The sequence below is a fragment of the Macrobrachium nipponense genome, chromosome 21 (assembly GCF_015104395.2).
Source record: "Macrobrachium nipponense isolate FS-2020 chromosome 21, ASM1510439v2, whole genome shotgun sequence".
Lineage (NCBI taxonomy): Eukaryota > Metazoa > Arthropoda > Malacostraca > Decapoda > Palaemonidae > Macrobrachium > Macrobrachium nipponense.
In genome coordinates, this window is record NC_087212.1 from 28,459,817 (window position 1) to 28,473,413 (window position 13,597).

The 13,597-nt window shown below is 39.7% G+C and overlaps 1 protein-coding gene across 2 annotated transcripts in view; it reads right to left on the reverse strand.

Moving 5' to 3' along the window:
* Window positions 1–7,609: 7,609 nt before the first annotated feature.
* LOC135197871 (uncharacterized) overlaps window positions 7,610–13,597 on the reverse strand; it is a 32,273-nt gene continuing 26,285 nt past the window's right edge. For both annotated transcript variants that reach the window (XM_064225066.1, XM_064225067.1), the window contains 2 exons: window positions 8,523–8,660; window positions 7,610–8,023 (listed from right to left, as the gene is read on the reverse strand). In XM_064225066.1, coding sequence (XP_064081136.1) covers window positions 7,662–8,023; window positions 8,523–8,660 — 500 coding nt within the window. In that variant the 3' untranslated portion in view covers window positions 7,610–7,661. The remainder of the gene's footprint in view (window positions 8,024–8,522; window positions 8,661–13,597) is intronic.

A 13,597-nucleotide genomic window follows, 5' to 3' on the forward strand; every position in this document is an offset into this window, starting at 1 on the left:
ACATATACGTATATACATGGATCAGTGTTCTCTTTATCCTAAAAACCAAAACAAATTTAATCAAAAGATAATATACAGTATTCTGCACAAAAATAATATGTTCATCCTTATCCGTAAAATTTAGGGTAGCACTGGGGCAGTTTTGATGACATCTACTGTTCTACTAAAGTGATTGACTTTTGGTCGGCAAACTCTAAAAAATATACACTATGGTTCAGATTAATATATACTAACAAATGCATTCTGAATGATGCTTGCAAATTATGCAAATTCCATACAATTTAATCTAATTAATGTCAGTTTGGGACAGAATAGGGATATAGTCCCCTGTGTTAGGGGTGTAATAATGCTACATACCACCGTAGGTCCTGCAAATCGTAAAAGGCGACTAAAAGGACAGCTGCTGACTTGTAGTCTTACTTTTTTAGTAAAAGGCTAGGTTCACTGCCAATAACTGTGGAAACTGCTGCCTTGCAGGTGAACTTTTTAGTCAAAGAGGAGGCCCACCACCAATAACTGTGGTTGATGACAGCAAGGGCATGGGTTTGTAAAAACCCCTTTGGCAAACAATAAACCATGCCTAATGTTTTAAGGAATATGAGTGTGGCTAGGGTGTCCCCTATAAGCGACGCGTGTCAGAATCCCACTACTTGTGTGATAAATGGGCAAGGGGTACCACAGGGGTCACAACTGCGGCCAAAGAAGTTAATGATAAGAGCAGGTATGTGCAAGAAGACTGAGGGGGATAGTACATGTGATGGTGAGGAGGAGTATAGATTTTTTGTGTGCGCAGGAGTCTAGGGGGAAAAGGAGTGGAATGATGGAGATAGGAAATGGGTATCAGCTCTATTACAGAGAGAAGAAATGGAGTTAGAATTATAGTAAGTAACAACTGGAAGGAAAAAGCGGTAAAAGTACAGAGAGTAAATGATAGGCTTTTCAGATTTCAATAATAATAGGGGACAAAGTAGTATGTAATTATAATATCAACATATGCTCCTTACATGGGGTGCCAAGAGCAAGAGAAAGAATTATTTAGACAAGAGATGAGACTGTTATTAGAGAAGTGAGAGAGGAGGAGAAACTTATAATAGGAGCTGATATGAATGGCACAGTGGAAAAGAGAAGAGATGGTTATGAGGAGGCACACGGAGGCCATGGGTTTGGAATTAGAAATGATGATAGGGATTGTATATTGGAAGTGGCTCAGAGTTTTGAATTGCTATGTATGAAAACATGGTTTCAGAAACTGAATAAGTACTTGATAACTAATGAAAGTGGAGGAGTGCAAAGCCAAAAAGATTACATCCTGGTTGGAGGAGCCAACGAAAGCAATGTGATGAACTGCAAAGTGATCTTGGGAGAAGCATGTGTTAAACAATATGAGTTTTTGGTGATGAATTTTAAAATGAGCGGTAAGAAATACAAAAAGAGAAAGAAGAGATCTAGAATTAAAATTTGGGACCTTAAAGGAGAAAGGGGGGAGCAATTTAGGAGGACTGTCAGAGAGAGAGAGAGATGGCTGGAAAGTGGGAACATATACTTTGGACAGGTAGCAGAGTGGAAAATATCTGGGCAGGCATGAGAGAAATATGTGTGGGTGGAGCAGAGGAACTGGTGGGAAGAACCAGTGGATATGGAGTGTTGAGAGGAGAAAAGTGGTGGTGGAATGGAGAGGTCCAAGAATCAATTGAAAGAAAATCAAAAGCACTTAAGGACTGGAAAGTAAGTCATACATAAGGTGCAGAGGAACGGTACAGAGAAGATTAAAGAAGGGCGGCAGAGTAGTTGAACGAAAGGCTAGGAACAAGAGAAGGAGAAAAGGATCTCTATAAGATTTCAAACTTGAGGAGAAGGCAGAGACAATATTTAACTAAATTGGGTGTCATCAAGGATAGAGATGGAAATATATTTATTGGGATGAAGACATTAAGAAGAGATGGAGAGAGTATTTTCAACAACTTTTAAATACTGAAAGTGAGGGATAGGACCAGTTGTGGAGATACAGAATACAGAAGGGAAGAGAGCATTAAGTAAAATGAAGAACAGTACACCACCAGGTCCATCAGAGTTCCAGATTGAAATGATCAAATAACTATAGCTGGTTCACTTAAGGTAGATTCTTGGATGAGCCAAATGCTTACAAGACATTTTGGCTTGGTACCAGAAGGTAGGCAGCTCCCAGCCAATCAGCGTCCGCCAAACGAACGTCTCGCAGGCGTAGGGGCTCACTCAAGAATCTACCTTAAGCGAACCAGTTATAGGTACACGGGGGAGGGGGGGGGGGGGGGAATGGATGCAGGATTTATTAAAACCTATACAGGAAGAGGAAGGAATGCCAAAGGACAGGGAGTTGTGTCCAATGGTGTATATATATACAAGCAGAAGGGAGATGTCATGAAGTGTGATAACTACAGAGGAATTAAAGCATCAGAGTATGGATTGAAAGTTTTAGAGAGTATACTGGATGAGAGGTTAAGAGGTTGTGAAGATCGGGAAACAGCAGTACGTATGGATTCATGTGAGGAGGAGGGACGGTGGATGCCATCTTCATAGTAAGACAGCTACAGGAAAAAAGGATAGAGGGAAACCAGGAGCTCTATAGTGCACATATATACCTAGAGAAAAGCATAGAACAGAATCCTAAGAGAAGTGATGTTTTGGTGTTTGAGGAATAGGAAAGTCCCAAAAAAGTTTGTTAGGCTGGTTGGGATGATATATCAAAGAACGAGCACAAAAGTAATAACAGCAGTTAGGGAAACAGAAAACTCTGAAGCTAGTGTTGAATTACACCAGGGTCAGCATTAAGCCCATTTTTTTTTTGTGCTAGTCATGGATTTGTTAAGTGAAGAGATCAGGAATGAAGAGCTGTGGGAATTGTTGTACAATGATGATCTGATGATTACTGCCGAAAATAAGGAAGACCTACACAGAATGGTAGGAGAGTGGCAGGAGTCTTTAGAGAGGGATTGCTTAAAAGTGAATGTGAATACAACAGAGGTTTTGGTGAGCAGTAAGAATGATAGAGGCAGAATATTAATGCAAGAAAGAGGAGGCTCAATTATAAAACAAGTGGATAAGTTTAAATACTTAGGATCTACTTTAAGCCAAGAGGGAGGATGTGAGGCTGAAGTTGACAGTAGGATAAAAGCTGCAAGGGGGAAGCGGAGAGAGGTAGCTGGAGTAGTATGTGATAAGGAAATGCCAATCAAGCTAAAGTCAAGATCTATAGCATAATGATAAGACCAGTGTTAATGTATGCATCGAAACATGGGCTCTAAGAAGAAAAGAGGAAGTAAAGTTTGAGAAAACAGAGATAAGAATGATGAGGTGGATTATGGGAATATAGCTGCTTGAGAGATTGTTAAATGACCAAATAAGAAGGACAGGCTTAGTAAAGATTACTGAGGTAATAAGGGAGTCACGATTGAGGTGGTATGGGCATATGTTGATGATGGATGGCAAGCAGGGAGTGAAGAGGGCTTGAAAGGAACCTGTTAGAGGAAGAAGATCGAGAGGGAGACGGAGAATGAGATGGCGAAATAAAGTGAAGGTAGATATGGAGAGAAGAGGTCTGGAGGAGGATGATGCCAATACAATCAGATACAATGGAAATAATGAGTCTATCTGGTATTTCCAGCAATTCAGTCATTTTCATAAAAAATTTACCAAACTTGCAAATGTTACATAGTATTCAAATGCTATTGGTAGGTTAGAGAAACTTAACCCTTAGGAGATGGGGTAAAAAACCAATATTGCAGCACCCCAGGCCAGGGAAACTTTGAGATTGGCCAATTAAAAAAAAAACACACATCAATGAGAAGAGGAAGATATGCAAATGCACATGGTGTAAGAAAAAAATTCTAAAATAAATTTCCCTCTCTTCCACAAGAAGTTGAAAATGACTGACTATGTACAACACTTTGTGGGGCTTCTTTTACAAGATAATTGTAAATTTTACCTTTACAAGATAATGTACATTTACCAAGTTATACATGTTTTTTCTAATAAATAAATTTATCTTATTTTGTAAAATTATAATTACAGCTCACACAACATCCAAACAGGTAAGAAATAAAATCAGTAACAAATTCTGAGCATATTTGTTGTCAAATATTTACGTAAATGTTCCGAGAACAAAGATGGAATTACTTTTTTTATTTACAGTAGACCCCCATATTTTGGGGGATGGGTACCAGACCTCTAAAAATGCTTAGAACTGCCTATTTTGATAGTTTAAAAAAAAAAAAAACTCTAAAAATGTTTATACCAGTTTTTCAATAGTTTTATCATAAAAAGTGCATTTCGTCATGAAAATATAGTAATTCGTGATTATTTTTCGGGGATAAATACCGCGAATAAGCAAATTTTCCACAAATAATGGGTATATATGGTCCACAGAAAAATCAGTGAAAAGGCAAGTCCACAAATCGTGACTCCTTGAATAGCGGGGGTCGACTGTGTATACGTTTTTTCTAATAGTTCTTTGCACTTTTCGATGCAAAATTACATTTATAACTGACATGCTAACATGTATAATATAAGAACTAAAACTAACTGCAACCCCTTAGTATATTTAAGAGCAAATTTATAAAAAGATGTCATGTGAGACAGAGAGGCAGTACATCCTCCCTTGAAGTCAAGATCACAATTAAGCTCCTGAGTCACACAGACTCTCATCTTAGCCAATCTAATAGTTGCCCTTAGTGAATTTATTGGCTATAGAAGTAATGGCCTCTCTTACCCGCCTGATTCTCCCAAACTGATGGAGCGTAGTATTGTTACTCATCATGAGTGAATTCATCTACACCCAAAACCTGTTATTACTACTTATGTGAGGGTATTTGTCCATTAAGGGTTAGAGCCAAGTTTCACTTCCGCCTTTCAATAATCTTCGTTTTCCCCCCACCCAAAAACCTGTTTTCACAACATAGTCTGCCATAATCATTATAAATGGGGGTGGAGGGGGGCAGTAAAATGGATAAAATATATATTAAAACAACCATCAATTGATATAAGAAAAACTACATTTCAAATTACTTCTCAATTACAGATACAAAATTAATGGGGGTTAAAGTCATTAGTACACACAAATCAAATTTAGGATTTTTCACCAATTTAATAGGTATTCACGTATATTTTAACCCACAAGGTGCAGTGTGTCACTAAAATTGATGCTTTACATGCTGCACAATGATGGCATAGACATTGTTGACACTTTTTTTCTAAATAGCATCACGATAAATTTAGTCGCTCCCCTTAGCTCTGTTTGAGTGACGTCAACAGTCTCACCAGCCGTTCAGCTCACTCTTGAACATAAAAGATGCCAGATTTCTCTTAATCATTGGTACGTATAAAAATAGCATAACTGTAAACCTTCCATCAGCCCCGGGGGCCAGACCAGGGAGGCTTTCATATCCTAAACTTATAATGTTCAAAAATTTATATAAATCTGTTTATTTTGTAAATTTTGGTGATAATGGCTTTTGATGATGATGCTTATTCATTTCAATCAAATAGTGATATCAAGACAGATAATGATAATGACAGTGACGATAGTAATATTGGTTTAAAAGTTAGTGTGCATAATCAGTTAACATACACATACACCAATTTAACCAATTAATAACTGCTGTATATATTTTGTAATTTTATAGACATTTCTTGAATATCAAATTAGTGATATTCTCAAGAAAAAAATTGAAATGATCTCAGAATATACACCATAAAACATTCCAAAACTAAAATGAAGTTTTTGAAAAAAATTTTCTTTCCAAAAATTATTCTTTTTGAATATCAGTTTTCAAACGTACCTTATATTTAATATTTTATCATTAATCTATGACAGAAGGCGAATACAACTAAGTATAAAATTAGGTGATAAGTTAAAAAATGAGCAAGAAAATATTGGTTCCATTACTGAAGTTGCTAATGCATAAATATTGCTGTTGTCCTTAAATGGCAACCCAATAGCACCTTTTGGGTTAAAGACGGTTTCTCTTACCTGATTACTAAGATAATCAAGGCACTGAAGAAATTTTATAAATAAATTCATTGGGATGCGAATAGTAGGCTACACATGAATTGCAGTGTTTAGGGTTGAAGGGGGGTGAGGGGATCCAGTCAAGTTCTGACCTGATAACCTTCACTGGGTTAGGTTCAAGTGTACTCCAGTTAAATGTGGGTTTTCTAGTGTATTTTTCATGTTCAAAAATTTGCCTGATTTTCTCCTCAAAATCCATAAATAAATTTTCATTGAATTGTGGAACAAAATCACTTGATACACCAATGAAAATAAAGCAGGAACATTTCATTAACAAAAATTAGGCCTACTATTCAAAGTATCATAGGCTAGTATCATCACTTGATACTTGCTTCCCTAATTAGGCTATAACTAGTTACCTAAACAAAAATTTGGTAAAACTACAGGGTAACTCCACATGGACTGCCATGTTGTTGTTGAGGAATGAATCGGCACATGCACAAGTCATTAGGGAGCCATATTCAAGAAGGGATTGGCAAAGGAGACCTATATTATTAATGGGACTATACGTATCCTAACATAACCTAACTTAGCAGGCCGTGTTACTTAGCCGGGGGGGGGGGACCCCTAGGGAAGGAAACTACTTTTTACAAAATAGGTATTCCTGGTAAAAACACCTCAGTTCTGAGGTTAATTAACAGATTAATTACAGTCGACAGCCAACAACTAACGGCAAATTCTTGATAGGCTAAGCAACCAAAATTCGATTCCAAGGTAATGACCCTCGGCCACGTGAATGACCCCTATCCGGAGCAAACCCACAGGTACCTAGGTCTACCACATATTTTGTAAACATACCAAGACTCGCTCATTGCCAGAGATTACCTAGGTACTATATCATCATTCTACTAGACCAAAAATGATTACTAAGAACTACAATGAACAAGTGGTTCCCAGTCAACATGCTGGAATCATCAATAGAAATAACAAATGGGTAGCACTCACCTACGGTACTAGTAGTCTATTAGGAGTCAAATTCCTGCACACAGAACCCATAGTAAGCCTTGTAAAACAATGGTGCACATATTGTTTACAAAGCACAGATCAATAAAGGCTGAGATGAACCAATAAGTTAATTAAAATGAACACTGCACATAGGCATACTAAGATATGGCCTGATAATTTTTCATCATACAAGATGGACCAATTGTTATGCCTCTGCTAGTCTTACGTAACGAAACAAACACTCGTGCACCAAAATCTATTAAACATTTCAAATGTACGTGTGTGCTTATTACATATATATATATATATAATATATTATTATATATAATATATATACTAATTTAATGATAATATATATATATATATATTATATTATATGTATGTATATGTATAATGTATATGTTATATGATTACATAATTAGTATATATATATATATAAAGATATATATTTATATATATCTATATATATACATATATATATATATATATATAATATATATATAGATATTAACTTATATATATATATATATATATATATAGATATATTTATAATATATAATTATATATAATATGGGTATATATTATAATATATATATATATATCACTGAAAAAAAAAAATATAAATAAACACACGAATCAAAGTAGGTTTACCAAGCTTGCTCTTTACATTCAGTTAGCCAACATTGTGGTGGTAATCTGCAACCTGATAACTCTCCTTGAAACTGGACATATTACTGTCAGGGTAACTACGGCCATTAACTTCGTCTTCTGGAACAGCCAAATTTTTGGCATTTCTCTCATCGAAACCGTACGGACCCAAAAGCATCGTATTTTCGGCCAATGACCGACTGTTACGTTCCTTGTCGTTGACCTTTTTCGCTTTGGTGTCTCGTTTCTTCAAGCAGCACACAAGAATTATTGAGGCTATTACGATGACAAGAACAGCAACGCCGATGACAAGCGGTAACGCAGGAACGGCGCCTACTGATCCGATCAACCAAATCCAGGATTCACCATCGCCCGCAGTTATTACACCTGAAGTAGTAAGCAATCAAATGTTACCGATGGTTTAACACTCATAGGCCTGCGTAGTATACATTATTCGTTAATTCTAGGCAATAACTCCGCACGGACTGCAAGGAACGCTCCCGCGAATTCGACGGCCACTAAGGATTGAGGCCTCAATTGTATTTCGCTGTACTAGCCCCTGGAGGTTCATTACAGTCGACCCCCAAAAAATAACGTCAAAATCTGAATACGTGACCCAAATACTATAGAAAAGAGTAATTTCCAAGGAAATACCTGACGCGGAGTTATTACCTAGATTTACTCATTATTCCATTCGAATTGTTAGTTGTGCAACAAGCTGAGATGAAGCTGTATATTTATTTAGCCTAAATGTTTGGGCCTCTGGTTTTTATAAATGCAAGACCTCCGGTATAACCCAGTATATATTTGTGGCCTAATGCAGACCCACACAGTAAAACCATTCATGCACATTTATATATAGTAATAGTATAATTTTGTGGCCTACCTGTGTCTGGGGTTGTGTTTGTGTCATAGGCCTTGGGAGAAGTGCTTTGATTTTCTAAGTGGGATAATGTTGGTGATTCTGTAACTTTGAGGATGGGAGATGGGGTCTGGCCGCGTGTAACCGCATACACAGGAACTTCTGCAAGTATACCAGGTTTAAGACTTTTGGCTGTATATAGCTCTGCCAAATCATGGCTAAACTATTGACATGGATAAATTTGTTCATAAGAAAACACCATTCTTATTGTTTTGGATTGAGTCAAATGCTTGCGTTTTTGAGAGTAAATTATATATGAAGTGATTCAACTTACTACTTAATGGGCAGAATAGCTTATTAGCCTAATAATAAAGATAAGACGAGACAACGGTGGATTTGCCAGTTTAATCATGAATATGACAAGTTAATCATTCTTCCTTTAATTTATGAAAATTGGTTTATAAGCGTGGTTGGACAGCAAGATGAAAGAAAGGAAAGGGGAATAGAGGGGGTAAAAAGTAACAGGCTAAAAAGTAGGTGCAGCTGGTTCCCAAAGGAACGCGGTGACTGCCCTTGCTGATTGGGAGGTGGAAGTTGAGTAGTCCGCCGTGTGGTAACTAAATAATTGCAGTGTTGGAATTAGAATATAGAATTTAGGCCAAAAAGCCAAGCAATTGTACAGTGATGCTCAAATCTCATGCGACATGACTCCATAGGATTTCGTTCAAAATTCACTAACTGGCAAAGTAAATGCTCCATAATTATCTATTATTTCGATGCGAAAACGCGATTATTGCATACAATAAGGCCATAATATGTTTCATAAGGGTGGAACCTGTCATATATTTCAAAACTGTAAGAAAATGTCACGTGTAACAAATTTCAGAAAAATACTCTTACGAAACATTTTCAGAATTTTCGTTCACACATCGCTGAATCATTTGACCAAAACGAAGTCGTCTTCAAACCTCAGTTCAAATGTTAAATAAAAACAACGAAAAAATTGTCATAACATTAATAATAGTTCAAAAGCAAGCGTAAAATTCGAAATAGTCCGATTTGATTGCTTTTACACCTCAACGCAGAAAAAATGTAAATATGTATATATACAAAGTAGAATGCGCCCACCGATATCAACGTGTGAGCACGGCACAACAACCACCTGGTGTAGTCTACAATGAGTAGCGACAACGAAATTATCATGAACACGTTTACTTTTTATGTGTTACAGGAATATTTGGTAATTTTCCTACATAATTATTTGTTATATTTCTTAAATACAAAAATGATGGCATACTACCAAATAGTTGCCTATGCAATTATTCTTTTGTTAATAACCAAGAATTGTTCCTAGGCCTAGGTGTTAGATTTCTTTACTTTACATTTAACATTCACAATTTCTAGCCAGAAAGCAAATGAGGTTATCTACACATTCTTGCACTTCAAGTTACCCTATGAAAGAATAAATTATACACCAAAAACGAGAAGGACTTTTAAGAAAATAATATTTTAAACCAGTTAACAAACAAGTGTTCCATACGCCTCGATATTGATACTTATGATATTTCGATTACTAGCCATCTCCATATAATCAAAATCATCATCATCCTTTACAAATAAAAACAGTAACAAATTACATCTCAGAGGGCTTAGATTATTCTTTTAGGCCTATAAATCATTTTGCAACATACAGGCAGCTTGAACACAGCTTAAAACTTCAACATTCAAAGAAAACTGGTAATTCTTATTCCTATTGCATTCGTCAAAGAACAATTAATCCCTACAAATAAATTCATTAGTAACAGATTACATCTCAGAAGGCTTAGATTATTCTTTTAGGGCTATAAAGCATTTTGCAACATAAAAAGAGCTTAAACACAGCCAAAAGCTTCAACATTCAAAGAAAACTTGATTTATTTCATATTCCTACTTTGAAAATGTTGTTATGACTGTTGAGCTTATTAGGTCTACTGTCATAATGCAGCAGACGTAGTTATGTTGACCAGTCCAAGGAGCATGCTAAGTGTGCCTTCATTGATGGCACCGCTAACCTTATCAAACCACACTTTGAACTAAGCAAGGTAAGACAATAAAAAAAAAATCAGTTCAAATCACACAGCTTACAAATTATACAAATGCATAAAAGGGGTCATATTTATATAACCATAAGGAAAATGGGGCTAGCTGTGAATTCACAAACTTTTCTAAGACATGTATGGCATTAGAAAAAAAAAGTTTACACTACTTGGCAACGTCACGTTGAGTCTGAGAATCTGGACGATACAAAAAGAATCATGTTGCATGAGGTTTGAGCAATACTGTACCTATGAGATCAATCAGCGCCTGAAAGGGAAATTGAGAGTAAAAGGATTTCAGTGTATATCAGAAGGAAAACCTCGCAGTTGCAGTATGAAACAGTTGTAAGATGAGGGTGGAAAGTAAGAAGGAAGCAAGAGATTATGAACGGAAGTGCAGTAAAATGAGTGAATGGCGGTGCAGTTAGGGGTCGAAGGGACGCTGAAGGGTTCCTTAACCCTTAAACGCCGACTGGACGTATTTTACGTCGAGATAAATTGTCTGTCGGGTGCTGACTGGACGTATTTTACGTCGACATACGAAAGTTTTTTTTAAAATTCGCGGAAAAATACTTATAGGCCTACCAGCCTAAAACTTTTGAATCACGCGCCTTGGGGAATGCTGGGAGTTCACGGATCAAGGCCTTGTTTTGTTTTGAAGCGTGACCCAGGTGCGCATGCGCGATATCCCTTCTTCTCGCTCCAGCCAGCATCAGTAGCGCACCATCCGAGAGCGATCTTTCGTGAAAAGCGTGTTTTTCTGGACTTGTGCGAGACTTTGAGCATTTGTATTGCTACAGGACATTCCTAGATATGTCTCAACGACGTGTGAACCGTGAAAGGCGCGTTTTACCCGTCGGAAGGGATCATGTAAGGCGAGTTTTGGACCTGGATGCTGGCGAGGGGCCAAGCACCCAGCATGACCCCGCGCCTCAAGGCCGTTCTGTGCGGCCACGTGTGGCTGAAAGTGTTTCGGGAACACATCGTTTGCCTTTGGTTACCCCTAGGAAGCATGTGGGCGTCCTTAGGGGCATTCGTAGGCATTTGGGAGGCCTCCAACCAAGGGACATAGACGAATATCTTTCGGAGCTTGATCGGGAACATGTCGCAAGTCCTCATTTTGATGGCGGATGGTCATCAAGTGATGAGGACATCAGTCCCGATGAAAGTGAGGATGAATATTTGCCCCCAATGTCCGTTCGAGGCTCACATCCCGAAAGTGAGCTCGAATTCAGTGCATACGAGGGGGAATCTGAGGAGGAGGGGGAGGGTGGGGATACGGGCTCAAGTTTTATCGCAGAGGACGATACAGAAAGTGAGGGCCTAAGTGAGGGGTGATGGGCCCCCAACGGGGGGGGGGGGGGGGGGGGTAGTGTGCATCGTGCCTGCACCCGTGCGCGCCAAGGTGAAGGTCGGTCGTCGGAGAGTGACGAGGGGTGGACGGAGGACCCACCCCTCCTAACATGCACCCCTTCACGGCAACCCCTGGGATGACCGTACCAGTACCCCTGACTGTTTTGGGGTTCATCCAGCTTTTTCCTGACGCGGGAATTGCTGGAATACCTGGTACACGAGACGGTGGACTACGCTCGGTACTGCCGGTATGAGCTGAAGACGACCTTGTCGTATTACTGGCGGGGTTGCAACCTCATTGACATGGCACATTTTTTGGGGCTCCACATTTATTTTGGTTTGACACCTGCTGTCGACGTCAGGCAATATTGGAGGAGAAATTATTTTTTATGTATGCCGAATGTGCCTGGCGTTATGTCCCGTGATAATTTCCTGGCGATGGACAGGTACTTCAACGCCTTCAACCGAAGGGCCATACCCCGGAATAACAGTGATCGCCTCATTTTAGTGCGTACAGTGTTGGATTATATCCGTGAGCGGTGTAGTAATCTCGTGATTCCTGGAAAGAACCTGTCTTTGGATGAGGGGATGATGCCTTACAAAGGACGTCTTAGTATAAAAGTGTTTATAAACCCCAAGAAGCCAAAGAAATATGGTGTGAAATTCTTTCTCATTACCGAGGCCAACACTGGATACGTTGTGGACTTTTCAGTGTATACCGGGGTCTTCTCCACGCTGCGTGACACTGTATTCAACCTTGTGGGACGTTTCCGTAACCAGGGATATCACCTGTTTATGGATAATTATTATAACTCGGTATCCCTGGCCCAGGAACTGTATGAAGCAGGTGTGTTCACGTCAGTGGTACCCTTCGGTTGGTGCGTGGGGCCCCGAATGTCCTCAAGAGGTTCGCTAGTCATCCGCAACACCTGGCAAGAGGAGAGAACAGAGTGGCGGCGGAAGGGCGCTGTCTTCGTCATCTGTTTGGAAGGGTGTCCGACTCGTCCCCATGATTACGACGAGTCATGAACCCATCCAAGAAGAGATCGTACAGCGGAAGAAGACACGTCGACAGGGCCGAGTTGTGTTTGAGGAGTTTCGTACCGAGCGGCCTACTGTCATTGGGCACTACAACAGGCACATGGGAGGAGTTGATCTCTTTGATCAGCTCATCCAGTACTATCCCTTCGCCAGGAGAACCAGAAGGTGGACACAGAAGCTCCTCAAATACATCCTTCAGTTGGCCCTCCAAAATGCCTACATACTGTACTGTGGGTACCGCGGTGACAATCTTCTGAGGTTGACCCACATACAGTTCCTAGAGGTAGCCGGGAATGCCCTCATCAACTTCGATCCCGATGAGTGGCCTTCCATAACTGACCCCTGCCCCGAGCTGCAGATCTGCCCCTAGAGGAAAGGGCAGATAGGAGGGCCAACTTCGCTCGACCTGCCGCCACCCCTGCTGCCGCCTGCTGACGACGCCCCTGCTGACGACGCCCCTGCTGCCGCCGCCCCTGCTGACCGACGCCCCCTGCTGCCGCCCCCTGCTGCTCCGCCGCCCCTGCTGACGATGCCCCTGCTGCCGCGCCCCTGCTGACGACGCCCCTCTTGCTGCCGGCCCCGCCATCACCGCTTCTCGTCGGGTAGTGGACCCTGCGTGTCGGCTGCAGC